The sequence below is a fragment of the Scleropages formosus genome, chromosome 11, assembly GCF_900964775.1.
Source record: "Scleropages formosus chromosome 11, fSclFor1.1, whole genome shotgun sequence".
Taxonomy (NCBI): domain Eukaryota; kingdom Metazoa; phylum Chordata; class Actinopteri; order Osteoglossiformes; family Osteoglossidae; genus Scleropages; species Scleropages formosus.
Window position 1 is genome coordinate 23849905 of NC_041816.1, and position 17050 is coordinate 23866954.

Consider the following 17050-nt stretch of genomic DNA (forward strand, 5'->3'; position numbering starts at 1 on the left):
AATGTCCCAGTGTAAGTAGTGTATCAGCAGTATAAGTCACCGCGGTGAATAAGGTGTGTGGGCTGATAACACTACGTAGAGTTCGTCGGAAGTCACTTTGAAAAATGTGTCTATTAAATAAACAAATGCAAGATGCACTTTGTTTACTCTGAGTTGTAGGTTAGAAAGCATCTGCTAAACTGGTAAAGTTAAATTTAAGGCCTGAAGAACATGAAGTTTCGGAAGTCTATGAGCAGAGTCATCCAATACTGTCAGCGATTCTCTGTAATACGTTTCTTGCACTAACAACACGAACGTGTTTTCGCTACTTTCAGTCAGCTATTTAAATCGGTTGTTGACAACAATATGTCAATCCCATCTACCATGATAAAAGATGTTGGCATAATACATGAAGATACGTTTTCTTATCGAACATTCAACTTCTTCTTAAACAGAAAACTTAACATCCAGTATAAATTCTATATCAACTTTTTTCATCATATTAGTTAATGGGCTCTATCATTAAAATTTACAGCAACGTTAGTAGGATTTACAGTGCTGCTTGAAGGAATGTGAACCCCTGGTGTCCCTTGGAGTTACCACAAAATGGGTATTTAATGAGAATCAGTGTTCCTCATGTGACATAATAGGTGTGTAATGATCAATTCCATATGTTGGTTTAGAGGAAATCATGTGTGTAGTAGAAATACACAAGTAGTGCAGGTGTAAAAATAAGTGAAGCCCAAGTTGCATCGATTAAGCCAAGTAGGTAAGTAGAATCAGGGGTGTAAATCATGATCATTTATTCATTGTATGATTTAAAATTAAGATTTCATAACTTTATTTTAATATTTTATACAAGAATAATCATCCCTATATCCCTATAATCATCCTATTCACATACTTTCCAGCAGCAGGACTTCATGCTTTTATGAGCAGTAATAAATTTTAATAATAAAACAACCAAAATCCTAATTTTCTGGATAAAAACCTTACGTCATGCAGTGGAAATGCAGCTGTATAGGTGCCATTGCTCAGCAGCTGCTTGATGCCTTTCCTTTCCTTCTCTGATCCATCCCGATTTGAGTAGGAGCAGCGGGAGAGGATGTGGTAAACCTGTTGGGAGGAGAAACGGAGCCGAGCAGAGCAGAGCATTTAGACGCATGTTGGGGTCGATGTAAGCATAGTTACATAATCGAAATAATGCACTTAAAAATTCTGAATAATAAATCAAATTAACATCTGGACAATAATGCACCTCCTGCTGTGTTTCAGGTATGAATCTTTATTTTTTTTTTTAAAAAAAAAAAAAAAAAACCTTAAAACAGCGGGAGGCAGAAACTCACAATCCTGTTGCGAGTAGAGGGTGGGAAAAAAGTATCCTGATCCTGGATGGGGAAGAAGTCAATCCTCTCCTTGTCGAAAGTGGTGGTAAAGCAATCAGGTTCCGGGTTCATGATGTGCTCCGGCAAACGGAAGGGCTTCAGGAGCCACTCGACCTTGGAGCGCCGGGAGCTGGGGAAGTCGCTGGGCATAAAGGGAACCTTAACCTTCAGCATGTCTGCGTATTTCACTAGCACCTCCCAGGGGGCGTGGATCTTCACAAAGTAGGGTCCTCTTTCATCAGATTCCTGAGGCCAGGGAGAGGAGGTCAGCTGCTGTTGGTGAACTCTGTTCATTCACTGATTGCAGATAATATTCTCCTACTGATACCTGGACATCATGCATCTTTGCTGCTTTGTAGCACTATGGCTATTTATGTGCATTTCCTTCATCCAACCTGTTGGGAACTCTCCACAAAACTGGAAATCTCACTTATCCATTTCAGCAATCAAGAGCCTGGGGGTAACAATCAACTCGGGACTCTTCTTCTCCCAACGCGTCCGAGTCATAATCGGGTCCTGCATCGCATCCGCATGAGCCGCCCTAATCTCACAACACACGCTACGCAACTCCTGGTGCAGACCGTTGGCGATATCCCACTCGGACTACTGCAACTCTCTCCTGTCTGGTCTCCCAGCCTCCTGCATCAAACCTACTGGACGGCGCAGTGGTGCAGCAAGTAGCGCTGCTGTCTCGCAGCGTCCGGGTGGTGCGAGAGGACGTGGGGTCAATCCCCCTTAGTCTATGTGGAGTTTGCATGTTCTCCCTGTGTCTGTGTGGGTTTCCTCCGGGTGCTCGGGTTTCCTCCCACACTCCAGAGACATGCTGTTGAGGTTCACACACCTCCACCTGTGGCCACTTGGTGGCCCCACACACCAGAGGCCCAACATTAAAGGTTCTCAGTTCTGTCTCCTGTCTGCTCCATTAACCTTCATTATTTTTTTCTTAAAAAAAAAAAAACCATGATCCCAATCAATCTAATACACAGCTCTTTGTCTTTCTGAACCACACCTCTGCATCTGCATCTCTCTCTCTCTGTTAGGGGATCACATTTTTGTTTACTCTTCAGATGCACGTAGAAATGCATCTGCAAAATGCATAAATGTAAATGGAAATGCATCATAAAACTTTAATGGGTGTTAAATCTTTTTCCTGGCAAAGAAGGGGGCCACACTAATCTCTGCCTAAATAACACTCTCATCTCTCGCCAGGATATACAGTATAGTCCCCCTTTCACAAAGGGGGCTGCAGAAATATTGGGAACCACACTGATTGTCAGCGCAATGTAATATTTCATTTTCTAGAGTATGGGGTGTTGCTATAATGTGAAATCAGGTTGTTGGGTTAAAAAAAAAAAAAAAAAAACACAGTCGGCCCTCCACACTTGCGGAGGTTCGGGGCGCAGGGCCCCCTCAAAAGTGGATAAACCGCGAATATCGCTAGGCTTCCCAAACCTTAACTCTTAATACTGTTCATATCAAAAACTGTAGGCTTCTGCGGTTAATACTTAATACTGTTGACCATATTTAAAAGAGAAGAAAAGTAAAACGATACAGTGTACTGGGGGGGGGGGGGGGGGGGGGGCGCAGTGGTGCAGTGGGTTGGACCGGGTCCTGCTCTCTGGGGTTCGAGACCCGCTTGGGGTGCCTTGTGATGGACCGGCGTCCCGTCCTGGGTGTGTCCCCTCCCCCTCTGGCCTTACGCCCTGTGTTGCCGGGTAGGCTCTGGTTCCCCACCACCCCGTATGGGACAAGTGTGTGTGTGTGTGTGTGTGTGTATACACACGCTGTACTGCAAACATTATGTTTTATATGTTGGCCGTCCCCAGATGGAGTGCATAGTTGGCAGTTCTTTAGCGCACTGAAACTTTTTACAAAATTTCACTTTTTATAATAAATGTATTTTTCGTAGTAAATGATAAAATACATTAAAAATACATATATTTTATGCATTTATGATTTACTAAACTTTTTTTTTGTTTTCTTTACATTTTCTAGCCTATGCACGTCATCCACATTTTCCACGGTAGCACGCAAAAAATTCCTATTTAATTACGGATGGCAAACTCGCGAAAAATCTTATCCACAAAAGCTAAACCCGCAAAAGTCGAGGTCCGACTGCATATACCGATAGACAAAGTAGAAACAAAACTCACTGGATACACAGATCTGATGAGCAACAGCAGGAAGAAAACAGCGGGGGTGTTAAGTGACAAAGGTCATACTTCTTACCGACAGCTCCAGCTCCATACCCTCTTTCTTCAAGTTGGCCTCAAACGCCTCCCTCCACTCCTAAAGACAAATACATAAATGTAATTCTACTGCAAATACACACACACACTTTCGGAACCGCTTGTCCCATACGGGGTCGCGGGGAACCGGAGCCTACCCGGCAACACAGGGCGTAAGGCTGAAGGGGGAGGGGACACACCCAGGACGGGACGCCAGTCCGCCACAAGGCACCCCAAGTGGGACTCGAACCCCAGACCCACCGGAGAGCAGGACCCGGTCCAACCCACTGCGCCCCCTCTTCTACTGCAAATAATGCATTCTTAATCCATCATTTCTACCATTCATGTGAAACAATTTCGGTGGCAATAAAATCTTTGCACGTACAAAAATATCATATTTTCAATACCATATTTGAATATAAGGAGATCGCGGTGGCGCAGCGGGTTTGGCCGGGTCTCGCTCTCTGGTGGGTCTGGGGTTCGAATCCTGCTGGGGGTGCCTTGTGATGGACTGGCGCCCCGTCCTGGGTGTGTCCTCCCCTTCCAGCCTTACGCCTTGTGTTGCCGGGTTAGGCTCCGGTTTGCCGCGACCCCACTTGGGACAAGCGGTTTCAGACAGTGTGTTTGTATTCGAATACTGGTCGTCATACTTTGGAAATATCATAGATGTTTGGACTCTCTTGAAAAGACAGTGATGCTTGGAAAAGTTAGAGAAAAATGGAGAAAAGTACAACAAACAACCAGATGGATGGACTCAATCACATGAACAATAGACCCACCCCTTCCAACACTAAAGACAGAAGCAGAACATTCTGGAGGTAATGTATATATGGTCACTAAAAGTGGACACTGACTTGGTGGCATTTAAAAACAACAAATATATTCACATACATTGCCCCTCAGGACTGCTGAATCCCTTTTAACATTCAAAAAGGGTTTCAAAACAGATCCTTTTGGGTCCACTTCTCTCCTGATCTCCTTTCTCAAAAACTAACCATACTTTCCAAATCACATATCTGCAACTCTTCACTCTGACATGTATGTCCCTTTGGAGAAAAGTAATGTAATGTAAAAGTAATGTAAAAGCAATGTAAACTGCAGTGAAATTTGCAGCATTATTAGGGAGTAACACTGTATGTTTCAGAATAATTTTTTAACTTATGTGGAAGCTCATGCATCAATGGCCCCCGTTGAAGGGGAGTCCTGATGTTCCAGAGACGTTCAGGGAGCGCCAGATGAAAGCACAGGAAGTATCGCTCTTCGATAAAAGCCCGATCAGGAAGTCAAGTTGCCAAAGAGCAAGGCACACAACTAAAAGTGGAAGTGTCATTCATCAGACAGCCACAAAATCTCTGCCGTTACGACACCATCTAGAATGACGCAGCAACAGAGTCGTGGGGCGTGGATCCGTAAGACGTGCGAGGGCACTCGAGCGTGAGCTCCTTACCGTTGTCACGCACCCATGTATCACACGTGATCAAATGTGATCTTGCATCGTAACAAGAGTTTGTTGACATTTATCTGACACTTCTCTCCAAAGTGACTTAATCATTCACCCATTTACACAGTCGGGTAATTTAGGGCAAGTACCTTGCTCAAGGGTGTGACAGCGGGAGGTTGGATTCGAACCCGCGTATTTTGGGTCCGAAGGCCAGTGGTCTAACCACTACTTTTGACCTAATACTCACGACTGGTTGCTCTGGAGTCACGGACTCATAACGTGAAATCAACTTGATAGGATGTATGAACCTTGGGAAGAAAGTGAGGAAACCAACTGATAATTAGCAGAGCTTCATTCAGAAGCATCTCTAACGTTTGGTAACAAGTGTGAGGTTCTCATCTTCGCTGACAAAGAGCATCTTGACGTGGTTCTTAGGCTTGCCCGATGGGTCGATTAAATCGATTATCTTGAGAGAGAGCATACTGATGAATTACTCTTAGTTCCCACACACCGCCACGTGCATCATCTCACCGAGCTCCACAGATGGCCAGCTACCAACCAGCGCCATGTGTTGCTGTGCCATATAGTGCTCTGCTACCTGTCACCTGGGGAGTGTTCACCCGCTCACCTGCTTCTTCTTCCAGTCCTTGGCATTGTCATCCGTATAAGAAAGGATAAAGTCGATCCGACGAACCCCATCCTGGAAGAATATGGAATCCTTGCTGGGTTTCTCGGTCTCAGTCTGCAGGAAGACATGAGCAAAGCCTTGAGATTATGAACACAAACGTGAAAACACACACGCTCACTAAGTAGAGGAGGAGCCCTGGACAACACAAAGACACACACGCATCATCTGAAACCGCTTGTCCCAAGCAGGGTCACAGGGAGCCAAAGCCTAACCCGGCAGCACAGGGCGTAAGGCCGGAGGGGAAGGGGACGCACCCAGGACGGGATGCCAGTCTGTCGCGAGGCACCCCAAGCAGGACTCGAACCCCAGACCCACCAGCGAGCGGGACCCGGCCAAACCCAATGCGCCACCGCACCCCCAACACAAAGACACCAACTCCTCAAATTAACAACAAAATCGAGACCTTAAATCTGTTTGCAACTTGATTCGGATGTAAATCTAACAATCACGTCCCGCCTGTAAACACTGCGGAAGGGAGTTATAATAATCCGGTCCCACATTCATATTCTATTTGAGTCCGATTTAACGCCAAGGACTGAATGTGGATATGGAAACACAGGTGACGTTTGCACGGCAAAAAACTAATTTTGGAAAGAGACGTGTGAAGAGCATATAATTTAAATAAATAAACTGTGTATCTTCAAAGAATCATAATTCATACACTTGTCGGAGTGTATCTATTTTTCCCATAAAATACACACACACACACACACACACACACACACACACAGTTTCAGAACCACTTGTCCCATACGGGGTCACGGGGAACTGGAGCCTAACCCGGTAACACAGGGCGCAAGGCCAGAGGGGGAGAGGACACACCCAGGACGGGACGCCAGTCTGTCGCAAGGCACCCCAAGCGGGACTCGAACCCCAGACCCACTGGAGAGCAGGACCGTGGTCCAACCCACTGCGCCACCGCACCCCCTCCTCCCATAAAATAATTATCCATATTATGATTTACTTTTCATTATGATTTATTATGCTTAACTTCTAGATTTACTTTTCCTTTACTATTATTCTTCATATTATTGACCATATGGTACTCATCTCTCTATGAGCTTCATTTGTGTTTCTGATATGACCCGCTGTAGAAGTTTCTGGAACAGGGTGTTTCAGCTACTGGTAAAATTCCAGTGAAGAAGACCTTGGAAGGTCTTTGCTTCTGGTACAGGGAGATAAGACAGGTTGAGCGGCATAAAGAGACCCAGGAGAGACGTGCAGGTGTGTGTGTCCATGATGGTGCATGAATGGTGAGGAGTGCACATGTGTGGTGGCAAACATCTGGTGAGGACTGTAATGAACCACCTTCTTCAGCTCATTGTGCCTTGTTACTGAAAAGTCCAAAGAATCACAAATTGAAAGAAGATCGATTCCGGCACATTGTTAACACGCAACGCACATCCAGTGTAGTACATTGCAGAAAACATGGTGCAGCACTGACTCTTCACTCAAGCAGCAGCGACTCTGTGAAAGAGCACAGCCGCCAGGGGGCACGAGACGGGTCCGGGCCGTATTGCTCCCGAGCAGCCGCCATCGAAGACACGCAGCTGTGGTTCGCGCTTACGCTTCTCACAAACACCACAGGAAACACCAGCGCGTTGTGTTTGCGCAGAAAGGGTACGAGCCAAAGCCCACAGCACTGAACGCATTTCGACCTTCACACATGTCCAAAGGGCACACTGCGCTCCCCCAGCTGCAGATCTTATGCTTGCACACATTTTTTTTCCCTTCTTCTAATGTACCCAGGCAGTTGTTATTAATTCATTTAGCGCACGCCTTTCAGACGCCTATACGAAGTGAAAGTGTTGTTGCTACGGCAACAAAACTTTCCTGATCGAATCACACAAACGGCTTTAGGGTTGTAACTTCGGAAAGGCCTTTGAATAACTTTCAAAATACCGAGAAGTCGCTAACGGTTTGGCAAGCAAATGATCGAGAACCGTCAACCACGGAGTCCTGTCCCCTGCTTTCTGAGGAGGACGTGCAATTCTCACGAGACACACGCTTTTATTTATTTAGGTGATGCTTTTCTCCGAAATCGCCTGCAGTGTTAAGATGCTTGGATTCATTTATCAATTTATATGGATCGTTTTTAATACCAGTCCAGGGTAAGCATCAAACTTCAGGGTACAACAGCAGGGGATCGGTGGGATTCAATCCTGGGTCCTTCAAGTCCAACGGTGGTAACGCTAACCACTGCACCACCTGCTGGTCCAGGGCAAGCGAACCCTGTGCTGTATTACCACACCGTCTTAGCTTAGTGCCCGTCTCAGACTGAACTGCGGTCCACAGCGGCTGGAACGCAGAATGGAAGGGAAGACCAAGCGGTCGTCATTAGGGGCTTCTGCATTATCAAACCCACAGAGCGGTTACAGATGGAGCCTCTCCTGTCTCCATTAGCACCGCAGCTGTTCATGGTGAGTTCAGGCCCTGGGAGCCTGTAGGCTGACTGAGGAAGTAAAAGCAAAACTGCAAGCATCTCGATTCCCGTAAACAGAATCCCTGCGCTGTCGTTCGACGCGTTTTTAGTTACAATTTTTCATACGTTTCCATTTAAATTTATTCATTTGGTAGAGACTTCTTTCCAAAGCAACATGCAGTGCTGCTTGAAAGTATGTGAACCCTGTAGGGATGCTCATTATCCTTGTATAAAATATTAAAATGAAGTAATACAATCAAAATCTTAAACGTAGAAGATGAGTAAATGACTATGATTTACACCCCTGATTCTATTTACCTACCTGGTTTATGCAATGCAACTAGGGGTTAACTTATTTTTACACCTGCATTACTTGTGTGTTTCTACTACACACATGATTTCCTCTATAGCAACATATCAGAAATAAAAACCCAAAGTGTAAAACAAAAGCAGTCCATAGGAGAACCTTTCAACCGCTTTGTTTACAGCTGTCAGGGAGATCACTACCTTAACCCGACATGAAGTCTCCCTGCCTACACCTCCCCCCAGAGACCTTCATCGAGAAAATGTCAAGACTAAACCCCACAAAGCAGTAGTATCCAACATTTGGGGGCTCGGTGGGACAGCGAGTAGCGCTGCTCTCTCACAGCGCCCGGGTGGTGCGAGAGGACGTGGGTTTGATCCCCACTCAGTCTTTGTGGAGTCTGCATGTTCTCACCCTGTGTCTTTGTGGGTTTTCTCCGGGTGCTCTGGTTTCCTCCCACACTCCGAAGACATGCTGTTCAGGCAGAATTAGCAAACGAGCGATAAGAACTTAATGGCACATGACTCAAATTATAACTGAGAAGAAGACCACATGGAAGCCCTGGTCTAGGGCACCTCAGACGTCCAGCTCTGACATTCTGTCCTGTTCTGATTCTGGGTCTCGTCTCTCCAGATCCTATGAGAGGTCATGACTTGGCGGCACGGCAAATCACGACAACTGTGAAGATGCACGGAGCTCAAACCATGTCCTTTGCGAACGATGTAGATCCGGTGCATTGACGTGCACTGTAAAAATGCCATCAGGGAGACAGCAACTTACTTTCACTTTCAGTTACCACTTGGCCTGATGAGGGTTACAGGAGTCCAGAGACTGGCCTGGAATCACTGGGTGCAATGCTAGGTTGGGGTACACGCTGAACAGTATCAAAGTCCATCCAAGGGTAACCACACACACACAATGGGCAATTTACCATTGTCACTTCACCAGATGTGGGTTTCTTTGGACTGGGGGAGGAAACCAGAGCGCCCAGAGGAAACCCACAAAGATGGAGAGAGAACACGCAAACTTCACACAGACTGACCTGGATGCGAACCTACAACCGAACAAGTCCGGTGCAAGGCCAACAGCGCTACCCGCTGCGCCACCGTGCCACCTTAATGCTGTCTTATTCATGCTTATTTCTGTGTATTGCCCCTCGTGCAAAATAAATACAGGTCGCCCGTCCGGTTTTCTGCATCGCTGCTCAGATTTTTTTTTTTTCCCCCAAGTTCTTCTAGACAAATTATAGTGGAGAGACAGAAATGGACGAACATGCACACCCACGTCAACAGACACGCATAGGAAGGCAAACCTGCTGCTTATGCTCTTACCCTCAAGAGACAGGAAGAGTAGTAAACAAGTTCCTGCTTTCCTGTTGCAACTCGGCTCAAAGAGTCGGATAGAGACTAATTAAAAGATACTGACTATGGCATTTCTTAGAAAAAGTACATGCGCTGGAAATATAAGCAGCCAGCAAATACATACATACTACACTGACTATTAGTGTTACTAGCGGTCAAGTAATTAAATTTCACATTGTAACAGTTTCCAGTTATCTATGTTTAACTGCATTTTTCTCACGTATGTTTTACATTTACATGTATTCGTTCAGCGGACGCTTTTCTCCAAAGCGACGTACATCTCATAGAAAATACAATGTGTTCATTACATTAGGAGAAAGAGATGATACTCGTTCGGTACTTAGATGCAGACGTGTGATTCTAAAGCACAGTTGGTTTGTTTCTTTCCACCATATGAACCAACGTTCATCACACGAGTAGCTGCGTAAAACTTTATCAGAAGATCCACAATTCCTGATCACCTTACTAGTATTTTTTTTTTTTTGAGATACATATAAACATTTACGTTACGTTACAGTAGTAGCTGTGTAAAGGTTTACCCGGGCATCATCTTAAAGTTATGGTGCATAGACATTTACACCTTACATGAACTTAAGAGATGATGGGCCAAGTAAGTCTGGAAGAGGTGAGTTTTCACACCCTTTTTCAATGTGGACAGAGATTCAGCAGTTCTGAGTGGGAGGGGGAGGTCGTTCCACCATAAGGGAGCCAGAACCGAGACATTTTCTAAAATGTCAGTTTGTTGCGGCATGAAAGTGACTTGCATTTCCACGCTCAGCCATTAATTTGGAGTAGGATTTACCTAAACAGTACAGGAGTGGTGAACCGCCTTCATTCAACTCTTTTTCACAGTGTTTAAACCTCCTGTCTGGCGTTCCTGAGTGTCGGTGATTAATAACAAGATGAAGAACATTACACGTGTTCCTGGGAGGAATCTGTCAATATGTGACATAATGGCGATAGCACATTTTTATTTTCAGTCATTTTAAATTAATTTTAATGTAGCCTGAAGTTAATAAAAATGCTTAGATAAAAAGTCACAGTATTTTTTCTATTGTATAGCCTTACTGGCGACCAAACAGAAGCTAACCTCTAAATGAACAGAGGGATATTTAACTTTCTGATTATTGGTGATACAGAAAATTAAAAGTGGCCACAATTAGCTAATGAGGCACAGGCTTATGCGATAAATCGGTCAACCGTATGGACTGACCGGGAGGTTGCGCGATTTTTCAGTAATTTTAAATTGATTTTAAGGCCACTTGGAGTTTTTTTATTATTTAAATAAAAATATCTCAGATTTTTTAAATTCTTTAATTATAATTGTTTGAGCCTTTATGTTTTCAATATTTATTTATTTATTTATTAAGTAAGTAAATCCAATATTTGTATTGGTTAGTTTTATTAAATAAATTTTATTGGTTATATTTTCAAGTGGGCATGACATACTGTGTGGTTTTAGTTACTAAATAAAGATTTTAATAGTAGGAAATAAACTGAGATTTTTTAAATTCATTATAACTGTACCAGGGGGCCGCGGTGGTGCAGGGGGCTCGGCCAGGTCCTGCTTTCCGGTGGGTCTGGGGTTTGAGTCCCACTTGGGGTGCCTTGCGACGGACTGGTGTCCTGTCCCGGGTGCGTCCCCTCCCCCTCCAGCCTTGCACCCTGTGCTGCAGGGTTAGGCTCCAGTTTGCCAAGACCCCGCTCGGGACAAGTGGTTTCAGACAATGTGTGTGTGTGTGTGTGTGTGTGTGTGTGTGTGTGTGTGTGTGTGTGTGTGTGTGTGTGTGTATATATATATATATATCTGTATCTGAGGTTTTTACACAACCTAAGCAGCATATTGTCGGGACATGGGACAACCAGCTGCCTGGTGGGACTGAGGTTCCAGTCCAACTCAGGGTGTGCACATTTCTCCCTGTTTGCACCCTCAGACATGTCTGGAAAAAAGACACAGACAAACCACTTCCTTCTCCTGTCTGCCACTTCCCCACACACACACACACTCAACCAGAGATACGTCGAGGTTTTGACTGTGAGCAAGTGGTAAAAGGGACTTTGGATTCACAAAACATCAAGTTACGAACAAACTTCCAGTCCCCAGTTGAGGAACAAGCTTATCATGTATTCGTGTGTCCAATGGGGACATCCGAACTGAGCACAGGAATAAGGAGCATGTCCTCTAAGGGTTAAAACGTGTCTATCACGGTAAGTGTGAGATGCTGCTGTCCAGCAGCTCCCAAGACAACTGGAAGAGGAAGCCAGCTTGGTGGAGCTCCTCAACTTGAAACTAGTTTACATCAAGTATTTCAGCAATTTACTGCCCCATAGTGCAGTATAAAGAGTCTGACCTTTTCGGTAAAAGTTCCCATTTTAATTTCTCCAAAGCATTAACCGAATTTACAGCCACGAACGCAGAAAGACACCGATTTTGCAGAACTGTACGGTAAGAACGTGTTTCAAAACCAAGAGCACTCGGGGCAGTCGGTGTGAGGTTTTGGGGACGACACCGACATTTCCAGTAATCCTCTAAGCCACCAATGAGATCCACACACTTCTACACACAGTTCAAAAAGTCAAGAACCTGTTATGCATTTCACTTGAGAAAAACACACAAAGGGGGTGCGGTGGTGCAGCGGGCTTGGCTGAGACCTGCTCTCTGGTGGGTCTCGGGTTCGAGTCCTGCTTGGGGTGCCTTGCAATGGATGGTGTCCTGTCCTGGGTGTCTCCCCTCCCCCTCCAACCCTGCGTTGCCGGGTTAGGCTTCGGTTTGCTGTGACCCCGCTCGGGACAAGCGGCTTCAGCCAGTGTGTGTGTGTGTGTGTGTGTGTGTGTGTGTGTGTGTGTGTGTATAAAACACACAGGCAGTGTCGATGAACCATCCTGAGCTGAGCAGCGCAGAAAGAGGCCAGTATGTGTTTTCAGTCACAACAACATCTTGTGACTTGGGCTTAAACAAGTGAGGCTCTTCATGCTCATGCAGCCACGCAATGCGGCCCATCTGTTGCAGCGCTGCAACAGATGGGCGACATCTAACATCGGTATGGAGCAGCCGTGCTGCACCGCCACTGCAGGCTCCGCTCTCTAGTGCTGCATAATAAACACTAAATCAACATTAACATCAAGATGAGTCATTCAGCTTAGTGACACTACATTTCCTAGGTTGGGTCTATCATCTGATGATCTGTTATGCATTAAGCAAACATGGGCTACTATGTCAAAGCATCCTGATGAATCTCATCTCCTCATCTCTCTATATTGCTTATGGCTGCTCATATCAAGTTCAAGACTCTAATTACACCCTGGTAGGAGTGCAATGGTCCTCAACCTCTGGCTGTCTGAGAGTCCCACTAACAAGGGGTCCAAAACTGATGTGGCAGAATGGGCTCCCTCTCTCCCTCAGAACTGCTGGAACCATCTCAGCATTCAAGAATATCCTTAAAATGCGTCTCTTTCAATCCCACTTCTCCCACCATCTCCTAACAGCTCGGTACATTTTCATTACATCAACTTTATGTTCCCTGTCGGAATCAATAATAGACAGCTATTTGTGTGATGTGCAGCAACAAGCACGGGTCGCCATCTAATGCTCTTTGCCCGATGTGAAATACACTCTTATTTACGATGACTTGGACATGACTTCGGAGAAGCATCCGTTCAGTCAAAAAATGTAAGTGTAATGTCATGTAACATAATATAAAATGAGAAGAGCCCGATGGTACATTTAAAAGATCCGTGGCAACAGCTTGCCACTAACCCTAGCCTACTAACCCTGACTCTAACACCAGTGTAAAGCTCTTTAAAGCAAAACAAGCCATCATGCAAGGTTTCCAAAGGCAGTAGAGGGAATCCACAGCGGTGAAGATTTTATTGAAAAATCGCAATTAATGATTATTTAATTAGATTGATTATTTAATCACATTGAGTATTTAATTATTTTAATAAGAATTCTTTTAAAAACCTGCAGAGGATCTTACTTCTTGCCTCCCAGCTGCTTGGGACTCCTCACGGGTTGCAGATACCTGGGCGTGCCCATTGTTGTCATCTACGAAGCAAACACAGAGCAGATGTTAGGGAGATGGGGACCAGGATTGTTTATATTTCCATTTATTTAGCAGACACTTTTCTCCCAAAGCAACTACCAATGAACTCTATGTAGTGTCATCAGCCCACACACCTTATTCACCATGGTGACTTACACTGCTAGATACACCACTTACACTGGGTCACTCATCGATACATCAGTGGAACACATACTCTTTGTCACTCACACTATGGGGGAACCTGAACATGAACAGCATGTCTTTGGAGTGTGGGAGGAAACCAGAGCACACAGATACTTACACTGGATCACTCATCCATACATCAGTGAAACACACTCTCTCTGTCACTCACACACTATGGGGGAACGCAAACAGCATGTCTTTGGACTGCGGGAGAAAACCATAGACGCGGGAAGAACATGCAAACGCCATACAGGCTGAGCAGGGATCAAACCCACGTTCTCTCGCACCACCCAGATGCTGTGAGACAGCAGCGCTACTCGTTGTGCCACTGTGTTGCCCGATATGCATTTATAGTGTATATATAATCCAGTGCGGGCGAAAACTTGGAATAGTTTTGGAAAGATTCATATTTTATGTAGCATGATATTTCACTCGTGCCCTGGTGGTTTGAAAGAAATGCACTAGTTTTACAAAGATTCTGCTTTTTCTGAGCCCCCACCTTTCCCCTGTTCAGGGGCAGGAAACAGTCTTTCCCCTTTACAGATACACACTCCATTTATTTTTACTTAGGATTGAGACAGAAAATGTAACATTTATATGTCATATTTGTACCGTGTGTTATATTTATATAGGACATGTCTTATCATCTTGTTGCCTCGTCCTTTCGGCCATCGCAGGAAGGTCGAAGTTTCCGAAGGTAGGGCCATGCAAGCAAACAGGAAGTGCCACTCCCCTCTGAGCCCTTCGCGAACCGGGCGTGTTGCGGAAAACAAAACCGCTCACACGACATAAATGACATCTGTGCAACATGACCACCGAATGAAGACCCGAGAAACAAGAGAGGCGTATCGCATCAGATGCTTTTTACAAGTTCTGCAGACTGACATTACGGGGGTGGGGAAGCCCCGTTGCCATGACAACACAGTTGCTACATGATGCATTTATTGATCTGGAAGAAATGGTTTCACTTTTACTGTTGACTTCACAACAAGAATAACACAGCAAAGCACGCAAACAGTCATGCAGGGTGCAAAATCAATCTGAAGTGTGGATATACTGTGTTTGTAGGTTAAACTTTAACAGCGGAAATAGCTGGTAATGTAGCGGTCAGAGCTGCTGTCCTTAAACCAAAACATTATAGGTTCAAATCCCACCTACAGCCATTGCAATCTTGAGAAAGTTGCTAACCCTGAACTGCTTCAGTTAAATGACCCTGATGTGTAAATGATTGTAAGCAGCTTAACAGTGTACATTGCTGTGGATATAAGCATCAGCTAAATTAATAAATGTATATAAATAAATGCTGCTTGCCACCCCACACACATACCTGTCAAGCTGCTCTAAATATTATGCCACAGTGGAAATTAGGACAGTTTGACAGTAAACAAGAGAAGAGCGGTGAAATATTTGTACCGTTATGTAACACTGTGGGCCCCCATGCATAATGAATGGGGCACTTATTAACTGGGGCGCAGCTGAAAGAGCAGCTGCAAAGATGCTGCAGCCACTTGGATGCCAGCAGGTGGCACGGCGGTTAGAGCTGTTGCCTCGGACTTAAAGGGCCCAGGATTGAATCAGTGCTGTGGAGTTGGAGTCGTGGAATCGAAAGCAATTATTGGGTTACTGGAGTCGGAGTCGATAAAAATGCACCGACTCCGACTAAAAGTACCATATATGCAGGTGTGTAAGTCGAGCCGGCGTATAAATCGTCCTCCAAAAATCAGAGGTGTAATATACTACGTTTGGCGCTTCACTATGTAGTACACGTGTAGTATGTACAGCGCTGCTTCAAGGTCTGTGAACCCTATAGGGTTGGTCATTATCCTCGTATAAATTATTACACATATAAAAAGAATACTGCTGGTAGAATAGTGGTTAAAGCTACTGTCTTTAGACCCAAAAGTTGAAGGTTTGATTCTAACCTCCAGCTGTAGTGCCCTTGAGCAGGGTACTTACCCAGGCATTGCTCCAGTAAAATTACCCAGTCGTATAAATGGGTAAATTATTGTAAGTACGGGGGGCGTTGTGGCGCAGTGGGTTGGACTGGGTCCTGCTCTCCGGTGGGTCTGGGGTTTAAGTCCCGCTTGGGGTGCCTTGCGACGGCCTGGCGTCCCGTCCTGGGTGCGTCCCCTCCCCCTCCGGCCTTCCACCCTGTGTTGCCGGGTTAGGCTCCGCGACCCCGTGACCCCGTATGGGACAAGCGGTTCAGAAGATGTGTGTGTGTGTATTTAAGTACCTTAATATTGTAAGTTGCTTTGGAGAAAAATTTCAGCTAAATAATAAATAAATTACTACGATTTACACCAATGATTCTGCTTACATATGTGGTCTAACCAGTGTAACTTGGGCTTCACTTATTTTTACACCTGCCCTACTTGTGTGTTTCTACTACGCACACGACTTCCTCTAAAGCAACATACGGAATTGGTCATTACACACCTATTATGTCACATGAAAAACACAGATTCTCATTAAATAAGCATTTCGTGGTAAAACCAAAGGACACCAAGGGCTACCATACTTTCAAGCGGCACGGTATGCATTACGGCATTTCACTCGTACCACGATTTTCTGAGATCTTCATTTCATGCCGTTAGCAAAAACATCAGTGCTTCTGGGAACTCATCTAGATGCCAGGGGTCAGATATAGAAATCAATTCTGTGACATTTTTTATCACTAAAATGTGTTTTGGAAACGCGTCCTCCGCCGACGTCTCGTCCCGATGCCCAGGAGATCACAGAGCGACGGCCGCGAGCAAATCAATAAGAAGCGCCGCTACACGCAACAGTGGGGAAGGGAAGTAAAAGTGGCGGCAGACTGGCTAAGGAAATGCAGAAATAGAGAAAGAGAGAAACACCCAGACTTAGAGCACGAGCAGCACAGCAGCCGGCTCTTGTGGCTACGCTGCCCTTATAAAAACAACATTTTTGTGGCAAACTTCTGAAAATATCACCGAATACCTCGCGTGTTCAGATTACTGTAATTTACACATTCAATAACCTGGTAAGGAGGAAA

General features: G+C 45.1%; 1 protein-coding gene across 1 annotated transcript in view; it reads right to left on the reverse strand.

Annotated features, from left to right (window-relative positions):
- LOC108941207 (anoctamin-5-like) overlaps positions 1 to 17050 on the reverse strand; it is a 36249-nt gene that overhangs the window by 14173 nt on the left and 5026 nt on the right. The window contains exons 2-6 of the mRNA XM_018763881.2: positions 13786 to 13853; positions 5662 to 5775; positions 3594 to 3653; positions 1326 to 1610; positions 976 to 1095 (exon numbers count right to left, since the gene is read on the reverse strand). Of these exons, the coding sequence (XP_018619397.1) occupies positions 976 to 1095; positions 1326 to 1610; positions 3594 to 3653; positions 5662 to 5775; positions 13786 to 13853 (647 nt within the window). The remainder of the gene's footprint in view (positions 1 to 975; positions 1096 to 1325; positions 1611 to 3593; positions 3654 to 5661; positions 5776 to 13785; positions 13854 to 17050) is intronic.